General features: G+C 38.8%; 10 protein-coding genes across 10 annotated transcripts; 6 read left to right on the forward strand and 4 right to left on the reverse strand. All coding sequences in view use genetic code 12, as the record gives it.

The window, feature by feature from the left end:
* Window positions 1-5: 5 nt before the first annotated feature.
* CORT_0G04390 (Sfi1 centrin-binding protein) lies at window positions 6-3,506 on the reverse strand (the record flags this gene model as incomplete). The annotated part of the gene is made up of 1 exon (XM_003871192.1): window positions 6-3,506. The coding sequence occupies one exon, from the start codon at window positions 3,504-3,506 to the stop codon at window positions 6-8; it is 3,501 nt and encodes a 1,166-aa protein (XP_003871241.1).
* A 296-nt stretch (window positions 3,507-3,802) lies between these two features.
* CORT_0G04400 (Bck1 protein) lies at window positions 3,803-7,735 on the forward strand (the record flags this gene model as incomplete). Its single annotated transcript, XM_003871193.1, has 1 exon — window positions 3,803-7,735. One exon carries the CDS (start codon window positions 3,803-3,805, stop codon window positions 7,733-7,735), a length of 3,933 nt encoding a protein of 1,310 aa, XP_003871242.1.
* A 28-nt stretch (window positions 7,736-7,763) lies between these two features.
* Window positions 7,764-8,282, reverse strand: CORT_0G04410 (Mrpl49 protein; the record flags this gene model as incomplete). Its single annotated transcript, XM_003871194.1, has 1 exon — window positions 7,764-8,282. The coding sequence occupies one exon, from the start codon at window positions 8,280-8,282 to the stop codon at window positions 7,764-7,766; it is 519 nt and encodes a 172-aa protein (XP_003871243.1).
* An 817-nt stretch (window positions 8,283-9,099) lies between these two features.
* On the forward strand, window positions 9,100-11,784 carry CORT_0G04420 (Sap185 protein; the record flags this gene model as incomplete). Its single annotated transcript, XM_003871195.1, has 1 exon — window positions 9,100-11,784. The coding sequence occupies one exon, from the start codon at window positions 9,100-9,102 to the stop codon at window positions 11,782-11,784; it is 2,685 nt and encodes an 894-aa protein (XP_003871244.1).
* A 121-nt stretch (window positions 11,785-11,905) lies between these two features.
* CORT_0G04430 (Dug3 protein) lies at window positions 11,906-12,991 on the reverse strand (the record flags this gene model as incomplete). The annotated part of the gene is made up of 1 exon (XM_003871196.1): window positions 11,906-12,991. The coding sequence occupies one exon, from the start codon at window positions 12,989-12,991 to the stop codon at window positions 11,906-11,908; it is 1,086 nt and encodes a 361-aa protein (XP_003871245.1).
* Window positions 12,992-13,671: 680 nt separating this feature from the next.
* Window positions 13,672-14,199, forward strand: CORT_0G04440 (hypothetical protein; the record flags this gene model as incomplete). Its single annotated transcript, XM_003871197.1, has 1 exon — window positions 13,672-14,199. One exon carries the CDS (start codon window positions 13,672-13,674, stop codon window positions 14,197-14,199), a length of 528 nt encoding a protein of 175 aa, XP_003871246.1.
* Window positions 14,200-14,382: 183 nt separating this feature from the next.
* CORT_0G04450 (hypothetical protein) lies at window positions 14,383-15,012 on the forward strand (the record flags this gene model as incomplete). Its single annotated transcript, XM_003871198.1, has 1 exon — window positions 14,383-15,012. The coding sequence occupies one exon, from the start codon at window positions 14,383-14,385 to the stop codon at window positions 15,010-15,012; it is 630 nt and encodes a 209-aa protein (XP_003871247.1).
* A 118-nt stretch (window positions 15,013-15,130) lies between these two features.
* On the forward strand, window positions 15,131-15,748 carry CORT_0G04460 (hypothetical protein; the record flags this gene model as incomplete). The annotated part of the gene is made up of 1 exon (XM_003871199.1): window positions 15,131-15,748. The coding sequence occupies one exon, from the start codon at window positions 15,131-15,133 to the stop codon at window positions 15,746-15,748; it is 618 nt and encodes a 205-aa protein (XP_003871248.1).
* Window positions 15,749-15,760: 12 nt separating this feature from the next.
* On the reverse strand, window positions 15,761-20,683 carry CORT_0G04470 (Cyr1 Class III adenylyl cyclase; the record flags this gene model as incomplete). The annotated part of the gene is made up of 1 exon (XM_003871200.1): window positions 15,761-20,683. One exon carries the CDS (start codon window positions 20,681-20,683, stop codon window positions 15,761-15,763), a length of 4,923 nt encoding a protein of 1,640 aa, XP_003871249.1.
* A 958-nt stretch (window positions 20,684-21,641) lies between these two features.
* Window positions 21,642-23,635, forward strand: CORT_0G04480 (Lmo1 h; the record flags this gene model as incomplete). Its single annotated transcript, XM_003871201.1, has 2 exons — window positions 21,642-21,696; window positions 21,750-23,635. The coding sequence occupies 2 exons, from the start codon at window positions 21,642-21,644 to the stop codon at window positions 23,633-23,635; spliced, it is 1,941 nt and encodes a 646-aa protein (XP_003871250.1).
* Between the last annotated feature and the right edge of the window lie 656 nt (window positions 23,636-24,291).

The following is a 24,291-nucleotide window of genomic DNA, read 5'->3' on the forward strand; positions in this document are numbered from 1 at the left end:
ATTAGTTATATTAAAATTCTAGATTCTCTTTTCACTTTGCTAGCCGGTGAAAGTCTAACATCATTTTCCTCTCCTGTAGGAAAAGCAATCGGCTTGATACGACCCACTCTTTTAGCCGTGGATATAATCCATGAATCGTTCAAAGTATTCAACTGTGATGGAACTTCAGTTGGGCTCGATGATCTAGAAGTATTAGGACTAAGGAACTCGTTGTCAAGGATGGGTCTGTTTTCATCTTTTGGTGGAGAAAGATCCACATCGTAGTTCAATTTCACGGGCGAAATGGGCCTGTTCAGTTTATAACGTTGTGATAATTTGGCCCTGCCAAAACGTTCTCGTAATTGCGATACTTGTTGATTTCTCATTCGTTGTGACGTTTCTTGTAGTTTCGAAGGACTGGGCACCTTTGAGCGTGGGGTTGATATCTTGCTTGGTGAAAATTGTCTTTGTGGTGTAGGAACCGTATTCTCTCCTTTAAGTTGCCTCTGTTGGTGGGTCCTACTTGCAAGAGGAGAAGAATTACTCACGTAAGTTTCATTAGCAAGCTCCTCTTCTTCCAACCTATCTCTATGTTTTTGCAACCATAAGTGAATCACATTTCTAGCCAAACGTTTGTCAGCTCGTTCTTGGAAAGTGTCTAGTAACTGATAGTGTCGTTTTACGCCCTTGTTAAACTTGAATATCCAGTCCTGTGTACTTCGTCTCAAAAGCGCAAAATTTCTCTGAGCAAACTGGTCTTCTCCTTGTTCATTCATGGCATCTATCTGCTCAAGGCGCGACCACCAATATGCAAAGGTCTTATAAATCAACCCTTCGTCGTGAATTTTAATCTTCTCATTCAATTCATGAACCTCTTCAAGACGCTGTATCCAATGGGAAATAAATGTTCGAAGACTTGGAATGTATGAAAAGTCGATATTCTGCAATTCCTTTTGGTAGAAATATTGTTCTCTCCACTCGGCAAAATATCTCAGCTTCAATAATGAGTCTGAGTAATCGGTCACGTATTGTAAACGGGTGGCTAATTTGTCCTCCACTACAGAATCGTACTTATCCTTCCAAGCTGACCAAGCATATTTAAGCCGATGTCTGTCAATTAACCCGACATGCTCAAACTCTTGCATCCATTTATTGCAACGACTCCTCCATTTGGTGAGAAACTTATTAGCAACCGCATTATCAGCTTGAAAATCCAATTTTTTAGCGGCATCTAATACGGTTTTCCATCGTTTCAAAGCAACCCTTCCTAAAGAGTGTTCACTAAACTCCGCAGCTTCGGCATCTCGCATGACTGCCTCCTTCAATTTCTCCTCCCATTGTGTGTATATTGACACCACCAACTCTCTGTTTGCTGAATTCTCACAGTGTTTCGCCATTGTTTCAAGTTCCCAATTTTTAAAGACATCACTCATCGCGTTTAGTTCTTGCGAGGCCGCAAACATATTGGCATTCCTTCTCAATGTCCATATCTTGAAATAGTGCTGAATGAGTTTTCTATCTTGGAATGATCGAGCCTCAAGTGCTCGGGATGAATTCAGCCTCCATTTCTCAAAAAGCGCCTTCTTTTTTGAAATATTACGGTCATAGATGGTTTTTTGCGCCCATTCGTCGAGACGTAATTGGCATCGCCATTTATCAAACACAATATGAACCACTCGGCGATTTTGTTTGTGTTTAAAATTTTCCAATTTGTAAATCAATTCTGTGGATTGCTGCCATTTCCGAAACCAGATTTCAACCACAAAGTGATTTCTTATTTCTTTAAATTGTTGCAATTTGGAAAACAAATCAACCGCGCCGGACTCCGGGTTCAATAACCTATACCAATTGGTAAAGGTCCTTTTCAAAAGGGATTGAATATTTAACTCAATAAAGTATTCGCATCTCTCCTCTAGTTCAACATATGTTCGTTCAGCGTATTTCGCTTTTTCTTTCCAAGCATTCGTATACTTTCGAAGTAGAGTTTTTGTATAAAGTTCCTCTGCATCTGCATAATAACCCTTGACCAAAGCAAATGTGCTAAACCATTTATTAAGAACACGCCTCATATTCAATTGTCTCGCTTTGAACCCAAACTCCCTTATTTTCTTCAAGGCCATTTTCAATCTCCATATCATCAACAATTGTAACTTCTCTTCATAATGCGATGAAGTTATCTGATCTCTCAATTGGATCTTTGTCGTAACCAACCTCCATTTTGACAATATCAGTGGTCTCTTGACGAGCTTCGGGCAAAGACTCTCAACCTTTCTCACCCTTGCCAAATTGCTTCTCCAAACCTGATACATGAACTCCTCCAAACCTCTTAGCCTTTCAAAGTCAAAACAACTGGCACGCATGAGCAAAGTTACCAGTTCTGAGGGGTTTTCACACAGTAATAGCGACTGTAGAAAAATGAATCTTTCCAACACGCCTTTCAAGTCAATTGCAGACCCCGACTCTAAAATCGAGTTAACAACCTCTGGTAGTTCTTCAATGTACTCGTAGTCCCCTTTAGTAGCCATGGGTATATTTTGATCCAAGAACTCGAGATAGTGTCTGAATAGACGAGGAAAGTCAGGGTTAACATCTCTGCTAAAGTCCTTTAGCTCTGTGACAACTTGCATAAGACCCGGGAATACCGACATTGGGTCCGTGCGTGCATCTTCTTCTGTACCTCTTAGAAATGTGCTAGTTGACTCTTGTATATATCTTTGGTTCAAGTGTTTGTGCATATTTGAAAATAAGGGTGAAATGTCAATCTCTCTGTCACTACTCTCAAAGTAGTTGACATGCTGGTGCTTCTTGAAAACCTCTATTATTGAGCAGGATACTTTCCACACGCTCACAGTTGGACGTGCAACCAAAACTGGCAAAAGAAGACGATAAATGGCCAAAAATGAAGAATTGTTTGAGCTTAATTCAAGGGGATGGTAAATGTCTATAGATTCTGTAGTGCTAAACACTGAATCTCCTTCATCGTCATTATTCTGTGACTCGACGATATCTGCTAGGACTTCAGTGTCTTCTAAATTATCCTCATTGATGAGATTCTTGTAGAAGTTCATATCGTATAGAAGACAAGAACATATGTAGTCTTTGAGCTCATGCTCAGCATTGTCTCTCAGCTGGATCGTGCGGTGCAAGATATTGGTGAGCTTCCTCGCTATCGTTTGGTAGTCTGATTTTATTCGTAATGGATTTGCAGAATCTGAAAGAAGATTGAGCATCGCTCGGAGTGAACCTTCGTTGGTGTCATTCCTGGTTTTAAGATGGTTCAAAACATTAGAAAAATCGATCTCATGTGTGCTTGGTGTCCCACGATACGCTACGGTATGGTAGCCAATTGTTTCAATATTCGACCACAAGCTTAAAACATGATTATTTCCATCTAGCGCCAAAAAGGTTCTCAAATAGTTGATTGCCGACTTTGCAAACGTCTCATATTCTCCTGAATCTTCCACATTATGATCCTCAAGCTTCTTCAATTCCTTTAAGATGCCATGTAGGGCCTCCTTATATTCCATGTTAAAACAATTTCTCCATGCGATATCACTGTGATTCTATTTACTTTTTTTTTTTGTGTGTGTGTGTGTGTGTCTGTCTGTCTGTCTAAATTTAGAACACCCAAAAGGCTTTTACTCTTCAGCTACCAAAGAAAGGCATATCCAAAGTGCATCCGTATTCCAGTTTACCCAATCCTTCAGCCAGGGACCGTATCAGGAATAGAAGATCCGCAAGTTACGACTCACAACGGGTGAAAGTTCCTGGTTCCCAATATGCTCAGTACAACACAAACCAACAGCAGTACCTGCAGCCAAGAATGGCCTCCGATTCTATAATATACGACAAGTATGGTGATCTATCCTTCTATCAGCCTCCCCAAAGGCAATACCAGTCCCTGGAATCTAACTCTGAGAGAACCAGCTTTGATTCCATTAGCAGTTCAGGAGCTAGCCAATCCTTCCATACTCCCATTAGTCAAGAATTTGCTCAAGGAGGGTCTACTGCTATGCTTCCCTACCCAACGCTGGATTTGAATACTATAAGTCCTGTTCCAGAGTCTCCAGAGGCTGAATCGAGTAAGCATGGGGAAACCTCCTCACCTTCGAAGTCTATTACAAATAGTCTCACATCGAATGCCATAGGGTCCATCATAGGAAGCTACAATTACAGTCAAAGCTCTGTAGATTTGCAGAAAAAGTCGGCAACTCCTGAATTGATAAAGCAGACGTCAAGCGACTCATATACAAGAATTGGTCTGGACAACAGTCGCTCTACGCTGTCGCATCGTCGACAAGACTCTGATACATCCACCTTGTCAAACCAATCTTCAAATGAACAACAAAATAAAAGCAAGCGGTTTGTTAGGTATGCAATGAACACCCAAGCACATTCAGTAAATGCTTCCAAGAAATGGGATATAGATAATGTCCTACAATGGCTAAGAAAGCACCAATTCAACAGCTCATGGCAAGATACATTCAAGAATAATGAGATATCAGGAAATCGGTTTTTGGAGTTGGAAAATTTTGACAAGAATTCGATGATTTGGAAGCAATTTTCAAAGTATTTGAAGCTTGACTCTAATCTCAACTCTATAGAGAGATTCATCGAGCTACTACGAAATGAAACTGAAAAGGAATCAGAAAATAAAGATAACCTACTACCGGCGAACATAAAGTATGAAAACAGGAAATCGACACCAGTCTTTTCAAAACACAAGTCAAGCTCCTCTGTGTCTTCTACAAACTCCGCATCATCAACGCAGCGGCCAACCTCTTACATAGATATAAGGTCTAAAGACCAGCCTCCTACATCGGCTCACCTGTTTTTCCGAAGAAACAGGAGTGGATCAAATGAAGGTGATACAAAGAGAAAAAGTCAAGTATTCGATGAAAACAAGAGACATTCCAAGTTAGACTTTAAGAAAAATGGTGGTATTCTTAATACAATTAGAAAGTATGGTGGGGACAAAGCAGTTGGTATGGTGAAGGCATCTACAGGACGACAAAGTAACAGAAATAGCACAGTGCTGTCGTATTCGAATCAACTGCCGGTACAAGAGTTTGAGAGCTTATCTCCGACGTTGGTACCTCCTAGGCCGGTTGCTCGGAGATCAATTGACAGTACAAATTCTGCAAGCTCGGTTCCCTTGTTTCGGATTGAAAGGTACGAAGAGGTGCCATCACCTTTAGATGATATATACATGCCGCAGAAGTTTCTGCAATATGCTGCAAAGACTATCTTAGTCAGTAGTGACAATAGATCCTTTGTTCCATTCTCATTAGCAAATGATGAACTAGATGATATTCCATCGGCCAGGCTGAAAATAATCCTGCATTTGGGCATGGTTGATGTGGGAACTACTACTATACATTTGACTGATTTTAATGCGACCGAAGGAGAAGCCTTGCCTGATGATTTGATGTCAAAAGTTCTTCAGCAAGATTCTTTAGTGAAGTTTGTTGTTAAACAATATGTTGACTCGCCCGATGGAACATTGAAAACTACCTCGACAGTTTCATCAGATTCCAAGTCGTTCGAAACCAGCGACGAACACAGGACATACCCAGCGACTCCACAATATTTATTGCAAAATCTCAATACCACCAATGTTGATTATTGGAACTTTAAAGAACAAGCAAATTTGTCAAAGATTTCTGAAAATCCGAAAACTGCATCCAGAGAAACTCAGATAGATGCTTCAATACTAAGTGAAGGAAGGGCAAGTGAACCAGGATCATTTACAAATGAGTTGACACGAAATTTCGATCAACTAAGGCAGAAATCCAACCATCACAATTTCCCTTTGAAGTTTCCTTTTCGGACCAATAGTAAAAAGAAAACGCCTTTGCTTCAAATCGATACTTCGGGTTTCGTTAGTCTGAGGAACTCTTCGGCGTCTCCTGAATCTACAGGGTCTTCATTTAAAGTGATAAGAAAGGGTGCTAATGAAATCAATTTTGATGAGAGGCGAAAGTCACCTTTTGAAAAGAAGGCGCCAAAATTAATTGCAAACATATATGAATCATCCCTATCTGACTTCAAAAGCTCACCTATTTCAGCAACCACGGTTATGACACTAAGAGATGACCCGAGGGATGCAAAATTGAAAAAGAGCGCTAGTCAAAGAAGTGATTTAAGGACGGACTCAATAAAGGCGCGAAGAGCTGCTCCACCTCCACCTAAAGATCGTCGCTCTCAGATTCGACAACAGCACTCAGCTTTGCTCAATGTTCAATCCATACACTCTCCTGCTAGCTCAAGTAACAGTAGGAATTCTGATGGGGATAGTGAAGATGATTTTTTTGTGAAGCCCATGGATAGTAAGGAAGTATCTGCAGAGCACTCAGGTGGTATTTGTGATACAGAATCAACAAAGTCTGATGCTGACTCTGAAAGTGATTTTTTTGTCAAGCCAATGAGACAAAAGACGCTGCAGATGACGGTTAGACCTCCTGTTGAAGAGCTTTATGACAACTTGGAAAAGTACTTTCCTCATACAAATCTTGACAAGCCGATAATCGATGAGGAATCACCAGAACAGCCCATAAAGGAAAAAAAGCCGTCTATTTCGCGGACATTTTCAAATGCCAATATTTCCCCTGTCAATCAGCAGCAAACGGCACCCACAAATAATGCACGGATCAAAAGAATGAAAACTATTAGAGGTGTCGCCAACGAGGCGCGTCGTAAGGCATTGAAGTGGAAGCAACAATCGCCACCTATCACATTTGCAAACATTTCCAGAGAAAATAGTAAGAAATTGGCAAGATCAAATACCAAAATGTGGGGACAAAAAGTGTTTGAAGTTACAAGCAGCGAAATTGAGCGTGGAGTTGTAAACAAGTTCCAAAACAAAGACGGTCGTTATCAAGAGTTTGCCTGGATAAAGGGTGAATTGATTGGACGTGGATCTTTTGGTGATGTATATTTGGGTTTGAATGTAACCACTGGTGAAATGTTGGCAGTGAAGCAAGTTGTTAGAAGCAACAAACTTGATCTAGAAGGAATAATGGCATTACATAAGGAGATTGAAACGATGAAGGATTTAGACCATAAGCACATTGTACAGTATCTCGGTTATGAGCGGAAGAATAACACCTATAGTTTGTTTTTGGAGTATGTTGCTGGTGGATCAATTGCCATGTGTCTCAAATCGTATGGGAAATTTGATGAGACTTTGATTAGGATTATTACCAAACAAGTTTTGCTAGGTTTGGAATATCTACATTCTAATAACATCATCCACCGAGACTTGAAAGCGGATAATTTGTTGTTGGATATTGATGGTACTTGCAAAATATCTGACTTTGGAATATCTCGTAAAAATAATGACATTTACAGCAACGCCAATATGTCTATGAAAGGAACTATATTTTGGATGGCACCAGAGGTTATTGATAACATGGTGGAGGGATATAGCGCCAAGGTTGATATATGGTCATTGGGATGTGTTGTTTTGGAAATGTTTGCTGGAAAACGTCCTTGGTCAAATGAGGCTGCAATTAGTGTCATTTATAAGGCAGGAAAAGAGAAGAAGGCGCCACCTATTCCTAAAGATATCGCACATTTGGTAAGTGAAGAGGCTGAAAATTTCATAAACAGGTGTTTCACTATAGATCCGGCATTGAGACCCACCGCAGAGGAATTGTTGAATGACCCTTTTGTCACCACGTCTCGAGAGTTTAATTTTGGATCGACAGAGTTGGGCAGACTCATCAAGTTTAATAGTAAAGTGTATCCTTCATAAACGTTTATTCATCTATATACATGTTTGTTTACTTTAATCTTAACTCATTAACCCTCAATACAGTTTGGAAAGGTTCAACATTTGTAGTCTTTACTCTTCTACATCTTGGTTTCTTTTTCACCACTTGGTAGAGGGGTTCTCTAGTTATCTCAACCACACTTGCTTGTAACTCGTAAATGGAAGTATCAATACCACTGCTGACATTTAAAGTGTGAGTTGTAGATCCTAACGTAGTGACATCATTTAAGTTCAATACATCACCTACTTTGACATTTTTCAACTTGTATGGTAAATATATCTTATCCCCCTTTGTTACCAAGTAAGGCATGTTGTATAATCGCGTAATTGCATACAAGTCTTTGGATCCATTGGATGAAAGCTTAAGTGCAGATATACTTTTGTAGATGTCTTGTTTTGGAAGTGAGTTCGTAAGTGAAATGTTGGGTGTGACCTTGCTTGATGCAGCGATTGTGCTTTGAAACCTAACAACAGGACTGTAGCATATTGGTCGTATAATTCTGGCCGTTCGATTAAATAGGAGTGACATGATGAATAATTCTTCTATTTGATGTGCAGAGACCCCTTTTTGAGCTTGTCTATTTGCTGAGGATTTGAAAATTTTTATTTGAATAAGGTGAAAGCGGTGCGGAAAATTTAGGACTCGAGGATGCTGCTACCTGTTGGTTGAATTTAGAACTTACAACTAAACCAAACTAACCTTATGAGGTCTATTCTTAGAGGAAAGAAGATGCAGATATATAGGTGTCCTACTATGTATACTATAGGCTTTTCTCCCTCAGTATATCCAAGTACAAGTTGGGGCTATTATATACTTTCGGGTGAATGGTTTGAGTCAGATGACAAACACAGCGACGAACAAAACAAAACAGAAAAAAAAAAATTTTAATTCTGAAAGGGAACTCTGCCGAAACGCAAATTTATTAAATCAATAACAGTTCTAACGGTCAAATACCAATCGATACTTTAAAGTTGTCGATAAACCACATACACATATACATATTCTAGCATAAACCGGTCACGATCAAGTGAAAAAAGGATCACTACTACTTGTTTTTGCTCTTGGGATTTTTCTTTCTATCTTTCAATCCACTTTCACCATTGAGATTGTTTCCCGAATTTTTGACAGCTAAGGGCCATCAAATTCTTATTCAATACCAAGCATTCGTTAATGGTTCCCCAATTGAATCTATATTGAGATTTAATCTTCAGCATATACAACGTTTAGAGATTTAAAAAGTTGAAAACTTAAAAAAAGTAGCTACATTGCATCATACACTTCGAAAAGGATTGCTACGCTTATCCACTACTTTCAAAACTATCGAATAGCATTTCATTAAAGAGTCATGTCTGGGCTGTTTTGGAAATTTAGCAATGGGTTCACATCCCTATCAAATATTACCACCTTACTTGAAAACTATAATCTGAATCAAGAACAGAATGATTCCCTGTCGGTGAATACGAATAAAGTAGAAGAAGAACAGCGTGACGTGCTTATTAAATTATTGGATGAAAATGACTTACTACAGGAGCTTTTGTCTAATAACCCAATGTTATTGGAGTTTTTGAGAGATGAACATGTGTTGAGTATGTTGGTTGATATTGTTATATCAAACGATTCTGAAACGGAGACTCTGGAGGATAAGAAAGGAGCAAAGGGAAAAGACACAGTCACCACTCCAAAAGATGCCAGCAAACCATCTGACTCGAAAGAAGAGGAGACTCATGAAGAACTGTCGTCCGGTGACAAAAGGGATGAAGAAGAACCAACCCACCAAGACTCTGGTGATCTGGATGACCAAGATGACGAAGCGGAGGATGAACTGCCTGAAGATAGGTTCAGACGAAGGGCAACCTTGGCGTCTGAAGTTCTCAGTGCCGATGTCTGGTCTTTGACTGATACTGTGATGGAGTCTACTGAAAATCTCAATAAGTTGTGGAGTGTCTTGGATTCAAAGGATGCACTTGACATTCATGTGTCAACACATTTTATGAAAATTATGGAGCATTTACTCGACATGAAATGTGATGAAATGATCACCTATCTTATAGACAATCAACCAAATTTGGTGGAAAAATTTATCAACCATTTATCTAATCCACCATTGATGGATTTCTTGCTAAAATTAATTTCCACTGACAAACCTGATAACTCGACTGGTATAATAGAATTCTTGCAAAATCAAGACCTAATTTCACACTTGATAAATGCATTGGATGTGTCAGATGTTCCTGAGAGTGATACAGAGAAAGGCAGCAAAAGTCATGAGTTACTTTTAATTGAACAAAGCTCAGCTGCAGACTTTCTCAAGGCACTAATAACGATTTCAGCAAATTCTACCGCTGATAATTCAACTATAGGACCCAATGAACTTACAAGAGAGCTTGTTTCGAAGCAACAAATGACTAGGCTATGTGATATCATGCTTAAAGGTGGGTACGCCTTGGCAAATGGTGTAGGGATTATTATTGAGATCATCAGAAAGAACAACTCAGACTATGACATATTGCCTGTATTATATATCACCTTGGAAAGTCATCCACCAACTGGAAGAGACCCAATTTATCTTGGTCACTTGTTGAGGGTATTTGGAGAACGAATTCTGGATTTTAATGAGTTGTTGATCAAAGAGCATACTGATTCTAAATTGAGAACACCGTTTGGTGTGATTCAACCATTAGGATTTGAGAGATTTAAAATTTGTGAATTGATAGCTGAGTTGTTGCATTGTTCTAACATGGCATTGTTGAATGATAACAAAGGCTTCGATGTTGTGAAAGAGCGTGATGAATTGAGAACAAAAATGAAGGAGTATGATCCAATTAGCTTTAAGTACAATGAGGCTATCACGTTACCTCATGAAGACGAAGAAAACGAAGAAATTAATGATGCTGATGAGACAGGCAACTCAATCAGGGACGACACTATTGATGAATTTAACAAGCAGGAGGACACCATTGACGAGGATGAACCACATGCAAATTCTAATTTAACTGAAGAACAAATTAGGGCAAATCCAGTAGTGGGTGACTTTTTGAAAATTGCATTGTTCGACACGCAGATTATTTCCAATATATTATCAATGTTTTTCCGCTTTCCTTGGAACAACTTTTTGCACAATGTTGTGTTTGATGTCGTGCAACAGGTATTAAATGGATCCATGGATATTGGATTTAATAAATTTTTGGCCATTGATTTGTTTCACCTGGCTGATATCACCAACAAGATTATCGAAGGTCAAAGGCTATGTACCGATTATGAAACCAGCCACAACGGTTTACGTTTGGGATTTATGGGTCATTTGACCTTAATTGCGGAAGAGGTTGTCAAGTTTGTGCAATTGTTCCCATCAAACACATTGAGTGAATACATTAATGAAAAAATTGAGAGCGATGTGTGGGAGGATTATGTGAGTAACGTGTTATATGATACTCGAGAAAAGTATAATGCCATTTTGGGGGGAAATGAGGATGAAGACGACAGAGATGAGGAAGACAATACAACGTTTGACGAAGGGTTGGGTGAGATTATCGAAGAGGTTAAAACTGGATTGGTTTTCCATGACGATGAGGAAAGAGAAGTTGAAGAGGCTCATGATGAGGATACTGGTAATGGTGACGACGAAGAGAAGAGTGACGAAAGTAAAGCCAAAGATAAGAAGGATTTGTTAGATAGTGATGAATCGGAATCTGACGAGGATGATCATTTTTCGAACTACATGTCGCAACAACTCGCCAATACTTCAAATAACGCAAACCAGGAACGTGAAGAGAGTTCAAGTGAGGAAGATGAGGATGACAAACATATTACAAATGAAGGTGACGCTGATGACTATATAGATCCTAATGATGACGGTATGTCATACAAGAAATCCAACCCGTTGTATGATAGTAAGGGTGAATTGAAAAATGCACATCCTGAGTTTGATAAGGATGCAGATGACGATTCAGATTCAAGTTCAAACTCAAGTTCAGATGAGGAGCTTGACGCAGATGCTCCTAAATTGACGAGATCTGCAAGCAAAAATTAAAGCCACACGGATGGATGGCTCATGGCCCATTTACGATGACGATTGATTTGTGTACAATAAAATGATAATGCATTGAATGTTATTCTGATATAGAATTATTTACGAACCCTGTTATATACTTTTAATGGACTGTTGCTTTAAAATTAGCCCTTCCTTCTCTTTCAAGTGGCGGTACTTGCTGAATTATTGTCTTCCCATCGCCGTTGACTGTAATGCCATTTTCTATTTTGGTGTGATCTTCTTCAGATGGTGGGACTCCCCCCATCAAGCCTTTACTCATGGCAAATCCGGACGATCTCTCACCAACGCCACCATCGTAAAATTCATCTTCTATTGGATGCATAAGAACTGTGTTTTTGTTTGTGATTGTGATTAACGTGTTTGTTGGTACACACAACCAGTCACCCCTTTCAAAGGTCAATGGCTCGCTGGAAACAAAAATGACATCCTGGGATCGATTTAATCTCTCCATTTTGAAAAGTCCCGGCTGGTATTCGAAGAACTTGGAGCCGGTGCTGAAATGGAGCGATGCTGCTTCATCTGTCTTCGATGTAATGTATCTACTTACAACAATCGATTCTCCGTCAGTTGCAGCAAAATTCAACAACGAAGGTTCCGATGTCACTTCAGTCTGCCAGTTTTTAATCAACTCTATGGTCTCCAAAATAGCCTTTTTCAAAATTGTATGAGAAAACTTTGTATCTCTTGACAGTGGATCGTAACCCATTTTGTTCAAAGTGTCAAGAAACAACGCAAAACAACATTCTGAATCGGTTGATCCCTGTATATAAAGAAAGTACTTGTCATCTAAATGGTTTATGAGCTTTTTCTTGATCAAATTAAAACATGATATACCACCATTATGCATAAACATCAATTTGCCATAACTAAATGGATGGCAATTTGTTTCCGATAACACACCTTGTGTTGATGCTCTTACATGAGCAAAGACCAACTCTGACTCAGTACATTGAGATAGATTGTTCAAGTTGACGTTATTCCAAGCTGGTGTTATGGCTTTAAAGATGCATGGTTCGTTGTGTTCAGTATAGTATCCAACCCCGAATCCATCACCATTGATTGGGTTGCGCATGTCTAACCGTAGTCTGGAATCGAATGATTGGTTGATTATTGAGTGGGCTGGTTTAGTTAGTAGATCGGATAAGACCATCAGCTCTCTCCCTTTGAATATCATAAACCTGCACATCTTTGAATTAGTTAGGGTGTGATGTCTTGTGGTGACTAATGCCACAATTTTTATTTGTTTTTTTCCGTTATCAACTTTTATTAGTAACGTAGGACATGAAATACATTACTGGAAGATAATAAACTTTAATTGGAGTATTTAGTTGTAAGAGTAGTATATACATATATCGTACTATTTATATATCTGTATTTTGAAATCAAACTAGTGCACTACTTTACCGGGAAAAGTCGTTGTAGCTTTTGTCTTTCAGAAGTTTTGCACGAAAATTGATGCAAAATTCAATAGACTCTTCCGCTGTAATCAACCACTTGAATTGAGCATGCCTTAACACATTATTTACTGGGGTTCCTTAGTAATCCCAATCCATATTCCACACAACAGTACTACGAATCGATTAGGGTCCAATAAATTGCAAAAATTGAATACATGTGGTAGCGTATATCTCCGCGTGATAAGATTGCTGATCGGAACAAGCAAGTGACACAAAAACATATTGTCTGCCCTTCATTTGTCGAATCCTTCTATTTAATTCCATCCAATTGAACACACTTTGCATTGGACAAACGACTTCCACGAACTATAAAACCTTTGTTAAATCTTTACGTTACCTCGAGAATTCAATTCTTTTTTAGAACAAGGTTTTATATTTTGGAATTGAAATTTATTGCCCGTAACCAAACATGTCACTTTTCAGAACATTACAATCGTCTCCAGCAACAGTCACTCTTTTCCACAATAGCAGAATCCCATTGTCGAATGAATTGTACAAAATTTTAAACAAGACTTACGATTCTTTACCAGAAAAGCCGAAGTATGATTTTCAGATTGATTTGATGAAGAACCAGATGCCTACTTATGAGCAATACCAAATTTTTGTCAACAAATTTCTCAAGACTGATCAGGCTAAAAAGACATTGCATGACAGCTTCCCCTTTTTGAATGAAAGACTGACTGATTTGCTTGACTCACATGGTAAGAAGGTGACCATCAAGGGAATTGACTGGTCAAACAAGGTATTTTCCCAATCAGAGTATCAAAAGATTTACGATACTTTTAACAAGTTAGTCGAAAATGAAAACGATCATTCAGTCGACACTAACCCAGCTCAAATTTTTAAAGCTCCTTTAGTCGTTGATTGGGACCAAGACTTGTTGGCTGGAGACCAAGAGACCTTGAAGGCCTTGTTGGCAAAATACGTTGATCAATAGGTAATGTTAGTTCTGAATAGATGGGTGAAATTGTCACATGTCTTAGATATTCTTTTAGGGTAGACATCCTCTTTCTACGTAATACAGTTGACTTTGATATATCACAAGCCAAAGAAAATACGGGGTCATGAATTCACGCGCTGAAAATCAATCTTTGAACATCTCTTTATTCATCAACCCAAAATGACAAAGCTGTATCTACTCCTTTACAATGGAGTGTCTGCATTACTTTGGACGTATATTCTATACCACTGCTTAATTGATATTTCCAATGGGTACCACCTGTTTGAGCCTGGCCATGGTACTCCCCACAAATTCATGATTGCAACCCAATTGTTCAACTCATCATTTGAGTTCCTTCACTCAGTGTTTGGCTTGGTACCCACCCCAATTCCAACGTTGCTTCTTCAATCATTTGCTAGGTTGATCATTTTGGTTGGAATATGCTATGTCATTCCCGAATCGCCAGCCAACTACAACATATTCACATTTGCTGGATTAACGTTGGCATGGTCCATTACTGAGATTATCAGATACGGTTTTTATGTGCTTAAGTTAGGTAAATTTACAGTCCCTTATTCGATCTTGTGGTTGAGATACTCGGCGTTCTTTATATTGTATCCTTTAGGACTTGTTTGTGAAAGTGCTACTGTTTACAATTCTTATGAGGTGATTGAATCGAGGTTGCCAAGGTACTCCAAGTTTTTAAAATACGCTTTACCTTTGTACATTCCCGGGTTTTTGTATTTGTACAGCTACATGATAAAACAAAGAGGAAAGGTTTTGAGAAGAGAGAAGGAGAAGTTGATTTAGACGTGTATAGTTAATAGACACTTATTAGGTCGCATCTGGTAGCGAGTTTCCCAACAAAAAATCTGCCGTACCGAGGTTTGATTCAATTTTCACCACCATTCATCTCCAACTCTTCACCATGGCACAACCAGAACCCAATAGATACCTAGTTGCATATAATTCTATTTCAGCATCATGTTGGTCTGTTGTATTGTTCAACACTGTTTTCCTTTCCCTTACCTTGGGACAGCCATTTGTGTTTACCAAAACTAATCTCATAACTACTGGAATTCAATCATTAGCCGTGGTTGAGATTATCAATGCTGCGATTGGGTTGGTGAAATCACCTTTGTTTACGACTGTCACTCAAGTGTTTTCTAGGTTATTAATCGTTTGGGGTATTCACCAGTATTTGCCAAACTCACCTGCTAATTACCATTGGACATATATCACCTTGTGTTTGAGTTGGTCAATTACTGAAATTATTAGATACTCATACTATGCTCAGCATTTAAGAAATGATGTTCCATATTGGTTGACATGGTTGCGTTACACCACTTTTTACGTCTTGTACCCAACTGGTGTCTTTAGTGAAGTGTATCAAATTCTTTTGTCTCTTGATGATGCTGGATTCTATTACGGTTGGTTTTTGAAAGTTATATTGGTCACTTACATCCCTGGATTTTACATGCTTTACACTTATATGATCAAGCAAAGAAAGAAGGTTCTTGGACCGCAAAAGGTGAAAAAGAATTAGATTTATTAGAATCTATGTACCCTGTACGCGTTTCATAATTTCAGATAACTCATCCAATACTTGTGTTAACGGACTCATGCTGAATGTTTTGTTACTATTCTGCTCCATCATTTGCCTTAAATACAATGTAGCTACCGAGTTTTCTATTCTCGTCACCGAATTCAACAATTCTTGTACATTGGGATCAACTAATCTCTGATTTTGTTTGAATCCCTCTTTGATGTAGGTGCCTCCATTCATAAACGACAACAAGTTTTCCAAACGTAGTGAGATGTTATTAATCGCGGTGATGCACTCGATCGGTATCGTGCCAATCACTCTAGTACTGTGCTTTTCATCTGCATCCAATCTCTTTTGAAAAATCTCAAACCTCAACTTTAGTCTGGTTGAGTACACCAAGGTGATCAATTCTGGAGTTTCCAACCCCTTTAGCTTCCTCTCTCCAATCTTGTAATAGTTGGATCCAAGCTCCTCAATGGCAGTCAATTCCCTTTCGATGATAATACCAGCATTGATATTTCCTTGATATGCATCACTAATGGTCTTGGTGTTGTTCTTTATATCATCATGGATAGCGGTTAATGCTCTCATTTCATCGAGAAAATTTGAACTTACAGCAATTTGACCACCGTCAGCAATTGCACTAATACGAGAAGCCCTATTCACCATAGGGCCAAAATAGTCCATTCTTCCAGTAACAACATCGGGTTCACATACAGGTGAGCCCCAATGTATTCCCATACGCACTGACAATCCACGGTATATCACATTTCCTGCTCCATCAGTAACTTCGCAACATTGGTCTGTTTCAAGAATCTCTGTAGGCCAATCGGCGGTTAGCAAATTTTGTTGCACGTTGAAGCACCATAAGAGAGCCGATGTGGGTGAAGGAAATGCAACCATAAATGCATCACCTTCTGTTTTGACCTCGTAACCACCCACTATTCTCAATTGACGTCTCATGATCGAGTTGTGAGTTTTAATGGCAGACCTCATTGGTGCTGGGTATGAGTCCCAAAGTAAGGTTGAATTCTTGATATCGGTAAACACCAATGCCAATTCACCGACTGGTGGTTCAATTTCGCTTTCCAATCTACGAAGGGTTGAATCACCTCCAATTTGTCTATCTCTTCTTCTCTTGAAAAAGTCAGATTCACGGCCAAGATTGTTATACAAGGCATTCAGTTTTGTTTTCTCACCAAATGTCAATACTATCACTGTTATTTTATCCGAGGCCCCATAGCAGATAGCAAAGTCACGCAATTTCTGGGCAGCAACCATTGGGTCATTCTTTTCTTGACGTATGATGTCCACAGCTAGCTCGTAAGAAATATAGTCCCATAATACTTTCGTGGCAATAACCAACAAGTCATCAGCAGATGTCAACGTCAACTCACTTACATCAGGGCCAGAATGGGTATGAGGTAAGTAGGAAAAGTAACCTGCGCCACGAGACACGGGCAAATCTCCGTCCAAGTCACCGCTTCCAGAAACATAACCACCAGAGGCCCGGATTCTTTCAAACTCTTCACGATTCGTTGGTTTATGAGCATTGGTCAATACGCGGAAGTTACCATTATTTTGACAAAGCAAAGTCTCGATATCTCCAATGTTTGCGCAATAAAGCTTCTTATTTCTGATGTAGATGACAGTCGCAGATGCACCACTTCTTGAGTCATCAATCAAGTTTAGCTCGCTTTGTTCTTTGGAGTATTGTGGACCAGGCGTGAATGTATGGCTCTTTTTCGCCAACAAAATTCCATTAATTTCTTTGTTAAATGACAAAAACGCTCTTCTGAGGGCAATGTAAACCTTGTCTGGGTCATCATTAATCTTGGTCAACTCATCAGTGACACTCTTTGTGATCATATTTCGTGCAATTAGAGAAATCCTATGGCCCTGATTTGGCGCTCCATGCTTACCATCGAATGAGCAAATAAGTACTTCATCTTCATTGCCTCTGAATTTTTGTATAAACAAATCTCGATTCGATATGTAGTCTCTTTGGCCCATAGTATCACTCACACCATATCCAATATTGTCCAACTCGGATGCTGTTGTTCTTATCCTCTTGTCGACTGATTGTTCTGGTACAGAAGTCGTTGTCAAAGTGACATCAATCAAACCCAACACTTTCAATTGGTCTAAAACTAACAAACTATCAAAATCCTCACCGGTCTCTGGATTCTTGACATGACTTTGCTTGATTTCAAATCTCTTGTTCCCTGAAAAGTTCAAGTACTTTAAGTTCTTATTCCAATGCCAGTTCCAGTCGTATGGCCAGTTGGAGATGTTGTACTTGAGCTGATTTGATCCCACATCTAAATGCTGCAAATTAGTTAACTTGCTCAATTCTGCCGGAAGTGATACCAATTTGTTGTTATTGATGTAAAGAAGCTTTAATGCCTTCAATTGTTCTAGATCATCTGCAGGAAGTGTTGTCAAGTCGTTACCAGATAAGTACAACTCATTCAATCGTCTCATTCTAGAGATTGACCCTTCTGGAATCTCAATCAAATCGTTATACGACATGTTTAATGATTTCAAACCAACTAAGAAAGAAATTGCGTCAAAGCAGTCATCGTTTAGCCTATTATCCGATATTGTTAGCACGGATAAGGTATCGGCGATGGATTCTGATGCTGGTAACTCCCCAAAATCGTTCGACGAGGATATTCTCTTTGCAATGGCAAAAGGTGGCTTAGGGAATGATGTAAGGTTATTACTAGCCACATTCAATACTGCCAAAGATCTCAAATTCCAAATCTCGTCCGGCAAGGTTTGGATGCTATTGGAGTGTAGGTTCAAGTATTGTAAATTAGCTAGGTTCCCTATTGAGGTTGGTACTGATTGCAAGTTATTTGAGTAGATGGATAGATAGGATAACCTCGTCAATTGACCTAATTCTTGTGGGAGTGTCACCAAATGGTTTTTGTCAAGAACCAATTTTTCAATGTTGGGGATCTTAACCACAAATTCTGCAGGTATAGCAGTGATCTTTGCCTTTGATAAGTCTAAAATGTTGAGCATTTGTAATTGGTTGATGAATTTTAACTCTGTGATTGGATTTTTATCAAAGTGGAGAAGCCTTAGATTCTCCATTTGATCGCAGAATGCTGATATCGCATTTCTGGATGCATACAAAACTTCAAGGTTTGGCAACTCTCCTAATACATCTACATTTGCTATCTGGTTGTAACGAATATCCAATCTCTTTAATGACTGAAGTCCCGCAAGAAAGAAGGGTAGGGCTTTATCAAGTTTGTTTGTGCACAAATTCAATTTCTGTAAGCTTTTTAAATTCACCATCGATTCCGGTAAGTATGAAAGATCGTTGTATGACAAGTCCAACTCAATCAATTTATCCAAATCATTGACTGGTTCTGGGTAGTTGATGAAGTAGTTTGACGACAAATTGAGATACACCAAGTTTTTAAGTTCACCAAAAGATTTCGGAAGCAGTGACAACTGATTCGAATTGAGCTTCAAATGAGTCAAATTGTCAAGGGTATTGATCTTCACCGGCAAGTCATCCAAAAAATTCATCTCGAGATTCAAATGGGTAAGCCCAGTTGCTTCAAGAAGATTGGTGGGAAATTTCGAACATCCATTTCGCGAAAAGTTGACACTCGTCAAATTAGTACAGGACTGAATAAAATCTAATGGTATGTAAATTGAGGGGTTTTCTGAAACATTCAACTTTTCAATTTCATAAGTGTGCTGGTGGAATATAATGGGAATATTTTTAAGGTTTAGAGAGGATATGTTCACATCGACATAATTTTTCGATAGTAACGCCTCTTCCTCATGTGTCAAGCTTCTAAGGTATACATTCTCCACCACAAATTTGCACACAAATGACATGTCTCCCCTTCCAATGATCCTCAAGTTATCGTCCTCGGTGTATCCACTCAAAAGAAGCAACCCCGTTTGAATCTTGATTGGTTTTTCGAAACTTTCCAAAACCTTGACGCAGTTTCCAATGTGCACCGACAACTGATAATTTGATGCCGATTCTAAAAAGAACTTTTTCTGCACAATTGCTAAAAGCTCGGTAGTTGTTGTTTCTAATGGGCACAATATAGTTGTAAATGTGTTATCTTCTTTAAATATTCGAATAATGTGACTAGGATGTGGGTCCATTGACTTCGACACATGTGATCCTTGTCTTGTACCATAAAGCACTGGCAACAGTTTCTCCACAAAATCGGGCTCAGCAAACTCCTCCGGTAATTCCTCTATTTTTGAAGCTTTCACATCCCAACTATCTGGTGCCTTCCAATTTTGCTTAGGTGCCGCAGTCTCATCAGTTTTCACAATGTCTCTCATCTCATCCAAATTTAAATCTAAGGACATCATTTTATCTGTGGGGCCCAAAGAATGTAATGATGACACAGATTGTTCCCTTTGTGATACTTCAGATGGCGAAGGTGTTGAATACACATCGTGTCTTGGTTTCAATGGAGTCACTGGATGGTCTAGTTGAGACATCTGTAACAGGTTTGGCAGTACAGAAGAGACATGATGCGGATGATAATCCAACGATAGTGATGGGAGTCTAAACTTATGCTTCGAGTGACTTGAAGACGCAGATGAATTGCTTTTGCGTTTTGGTTGGTGGTCCTGTTGAATTAGTTGCTCATCTGATGCAATCGAATTGGCACGTGAAGACTGGCCAGACTGGGTTGGAGAGACTGAGGCATCTGATGAGGATAATAGATGCTCCTTCTTGGAGTCGTCATCATCATCTTGTTGCTCTTCCTCATCCCCGCCGCTCTCTTTTCTAGAATATATCAATTTGTTGAACAACGAACTGCTCTTTTTCTTGAATTTGGGTTTTATAGGATGAAGCAATGGGGGCACATTGCTACTGTTATTTGGCCTCCTATTGGCATGAAAACCACGATAGTTTTCAAGATTGTTTGGGTTTGTCATTGAGGCTTGGGTAAAGAGGGGGAAGTGACATGTTAGTTTTGGTCCATTTGTTCCAACAAATTTTACATTGTCTGAAAATTTCAAATGTCGTGAAAACAATGCGACACCAACGAGAACTACATAGACAGCATAGTTATCATAGCGGTTGTAAAGGAGCTATTTGTAAGGCAATGTAGAGGTATCCTTTGGAGAACAAGTTGATGCTAGGTCATTTATGTGGCGCTTGTCTGAGATGAGATAGAGGTGCTGCAATAGGTTGACTGTATTGATGATGAAGTGTTCAAGGTACCGCTTTGGTGGAGAAGAGTGTCCCTGAATTGGATAATATTCCTCCTACATCATTAAGAGGAGATGACTAGTATACCCCTACTTATCTCTGGTTGTGGTGTACTGGTTTCAAAATACGAGTCCACTGAAGCAATTTTGTGATTTACAGGGTCCAAGAAGTATCTCCTTGGTTTTGAAAAGGTTGTAGATGACACGAAATACAATCGCTCATTCACCTTCTCTCTTCTTGCAGCCTGTATTGAACAGTAAACCGCATACCTTGGATAGCTCTAGCCGTTACTGTTGTTTGTTGAGAATTTAAGATTTGATGCATGGAAATTGATTTGAAATTTGGAAAAAATTAATTAATCTTATTTTCGTCAGGCAACAGAACTTCCTCTTTCTCGTACCGAAATCTGAAAGTTTTTATTGCAGGTGTCCTGTACAATGTCGCTCTACTCTCGCTCTCACCATCAGCTCTCACTGACCTCACATAGAAAGACTTCTCTTTTAAATCTATCCAGCGGTAACCCGGAGAAATATTCCTCTTTTTGTGTAATGAAATAATATTTTTTTTCTTAAGCGAAATTTTGTTCACGTTTCATTGACGATATGGCTGTTTCAATATAAATTGAACAACAAATTTCAAGTAAAATTTTTACAAAGTCAAGACTCTTTGCCCTCCTCAACCATGTCTGATTCCTCAAGAACGATCAACCACAAGTTGAATGAAATATTGAGTAAAAGTATGTCTCTTTTCGAAGTCGTTGCCTTTGCATAATACTAACCAAAAGATTAGACAACATAAATAAACTGAAACTAGACGAATCGACTGCTTTGAATTATGCTACAGTTCTCAAATCCAATATCTTGGGCAAGGATAAACAAGAAAAAGTCAACTCAATAGTTGTTTTGGCAAAGTTGTTGGATTGCATTATCGGTAGTGATGCTGTGTCAGATGATTTTGTTCATGTATTAGATCACCAACTATTCGGCACTTTGTTTTCAATTGTCAGTATCAACATGTCTTCTGAGACCTACAAAGCTATTCTAAAGATTGCAGCGATTGATATCTCGGGTGCAATTTTCAGGACAAAGGATGATTCTATTGTAAGGTATTTGCTGTTGTATGAAACCTTGATTGAGTACTTGGATGTGATTGATATAATGACAACAAAGTTGTTACTCCAAGACAACAAGATCGTCTTGAATTCAATAAAGTTGGTTACTGACCTCGTCAACAAGGCTTTGAGGTATGATTATGCTGGTATAATCACTTTATCTGGTAGGTTGAAACATGTCATGTTTTTCAGCACAGTTGACAGTTTGGTTGAGTTGACTGAAGATAAACTCACTTTAGAGGCCATCGAAAAGTTGAAGGTCGCTTACTATGATCTCAATGTTTACCTTCATAACATTCATTTTGATTTGTCAATTCAGGCGCATCAAATCATGTTGAATAACTTGTTTATCTTTTTGGAGATATCACTTAACGAGTATGGCTCTCCGGCAACAACTTCAGAATATGTTAAGTCTGGTTTCACTGAAAACCCTCGCCAGTTTATTGTCGAAAATTTTTCCATTCTTCTTGCCATGGATTTAAAAATTTTCCTAAAAGACCCAAACTTTACATTCAAAAAGAGGTTCCACGAAGAATTGATGATGAGCGAGCATTCAAGAACATTTCCTTTGTCTTTGTTTATAGCAAAGACTTCCAAGATGTGGATTGATATCTTTGAGCAAAGGCAAAAGTATCCCAACATTGTTAACTCGATACTAAACTGGGAACTCATGATATATTACACCATGAACAACTGTCTCATTCTTTGGCAAGAAACAAAATCACAAAATAACCAACTTGATATCGATAAGATTCTTCAGTTATTGGAATCAAGTATCGACACGTTTGAAGAACAATTGGGCGGAAACAAGTCAATTGAGGAATGTCTTGACATAACCTCCACCAGGTCGGGAGATGATATGAGACACAACCAGGCGTCAAAGATAAGCAAACAATTTACTAATAAATGGAACCATAGATTCACTGAATTCAATCAAGAATTAACCAAGGAGGTGGCCCAGTTGGTGGCGGAACAAAGAGTAGTGCAATTATTGAAAGGATCGTGGGTCTTCACTGAAACCTTTGGAGAAGCCCTCTTCAGCTCGAGGAAGAATCCTTCGTCATCTAAATACTACTACATTGTCTTATCGCCCAATAGAAAATGGATATACTTTAAAGAGTACAGTGAAAAACCTAGTACCAATCCAAGTATCGAAGAGTTGGAACAAACTGGTGGAATCAAGATGAGTGATGTTCAAGATTTGAAATCGATCAAAATAGGTGAATCGATTGGGGAGAAAGAAAAACAAAAGAACTCCATGTTAATTTCAATAAAGGGTACCATTTCGTATGAAAAGATTACAATTCTAGGTGCAAACAAAACCAAATTGCTTTCATTTTACACCGACTCCGAGGTTAACCGATTTGTTTGGTTAGATGGGTTGAAGATGTTGAAAGGAATAAAGTCGTTGTCGGAGGAGACTCAAAAACAAATTGCTTCATTGATCGAGATAAGGAGAAACACCCAATCGTTATCGTTGGAGGGTAATGAAGTGGAAAGTGATGACGATGATGAAAAGTTTTACAATTATGATGAGTTGAGTGCTCTTGCAGCCAGTGTATAGATATCGAATCAGAATGTGTTGGTTTTGTCGTTAATGTAGAATTTGTCATTATTGATGGACTAGGACAAGTGAAGAATCTTTGTGTATCAAACACAAAATTAAAATTGGCAAACAATCAAAACTTCATGGCCACTTTGCCCCTTACTCGAGTAAGCCACTCAATAAACGCGTGATCAGGAAGAGTAATGTACGTCTTCATTAGCCCTATTAATATCAATTACGTATAGTCCATACAGATGAGCGGACGTCTGCATTGCACATAGGGAAAGTTGTGGACAATAATTAACAATTCATGCCCATTCCAATTTACACATTCTTAGACAATTGGACAAAGCGACTACGATTTTTTGTGGACTGATCAGAACTTCAAGTTTCTTGCTGGTATTCATTCAATTCATTATTTGACGAGAAGCATCATTGAGGGGAAAACATAGGACTATGATTTTGGGATGTATTGAGAATGGTGTTGGTTATAGAAGTGCTGTTTGTGACTGATGGTAACAGAAAAGGTGTCCCAGGTCAATCATGGTTACTACAGGAAAAAGGGTACAAGAGGAAGCACCTGAGGAAACTACTCTTCTTCAATGAATTAACAAATTCATCTAAGAGAAAAAATTATACGTTTGGGTTGTGTTTTGATGCGGAGCAAGTCATTC

This window comes from Candida orthopsilosis (assembly GCF_000315875.1).
Source record: "Candida orthopsilosis Co 90-125, chromosome 7 draft sequence".
NCBI classification, from domain to species: Eukaryota; Fungi; Ascomycota; class Pichiomycetes; order Serinales; family Debaryomycetaceae; genus Lodderomyces; species Lodderomyces orthopsilosis.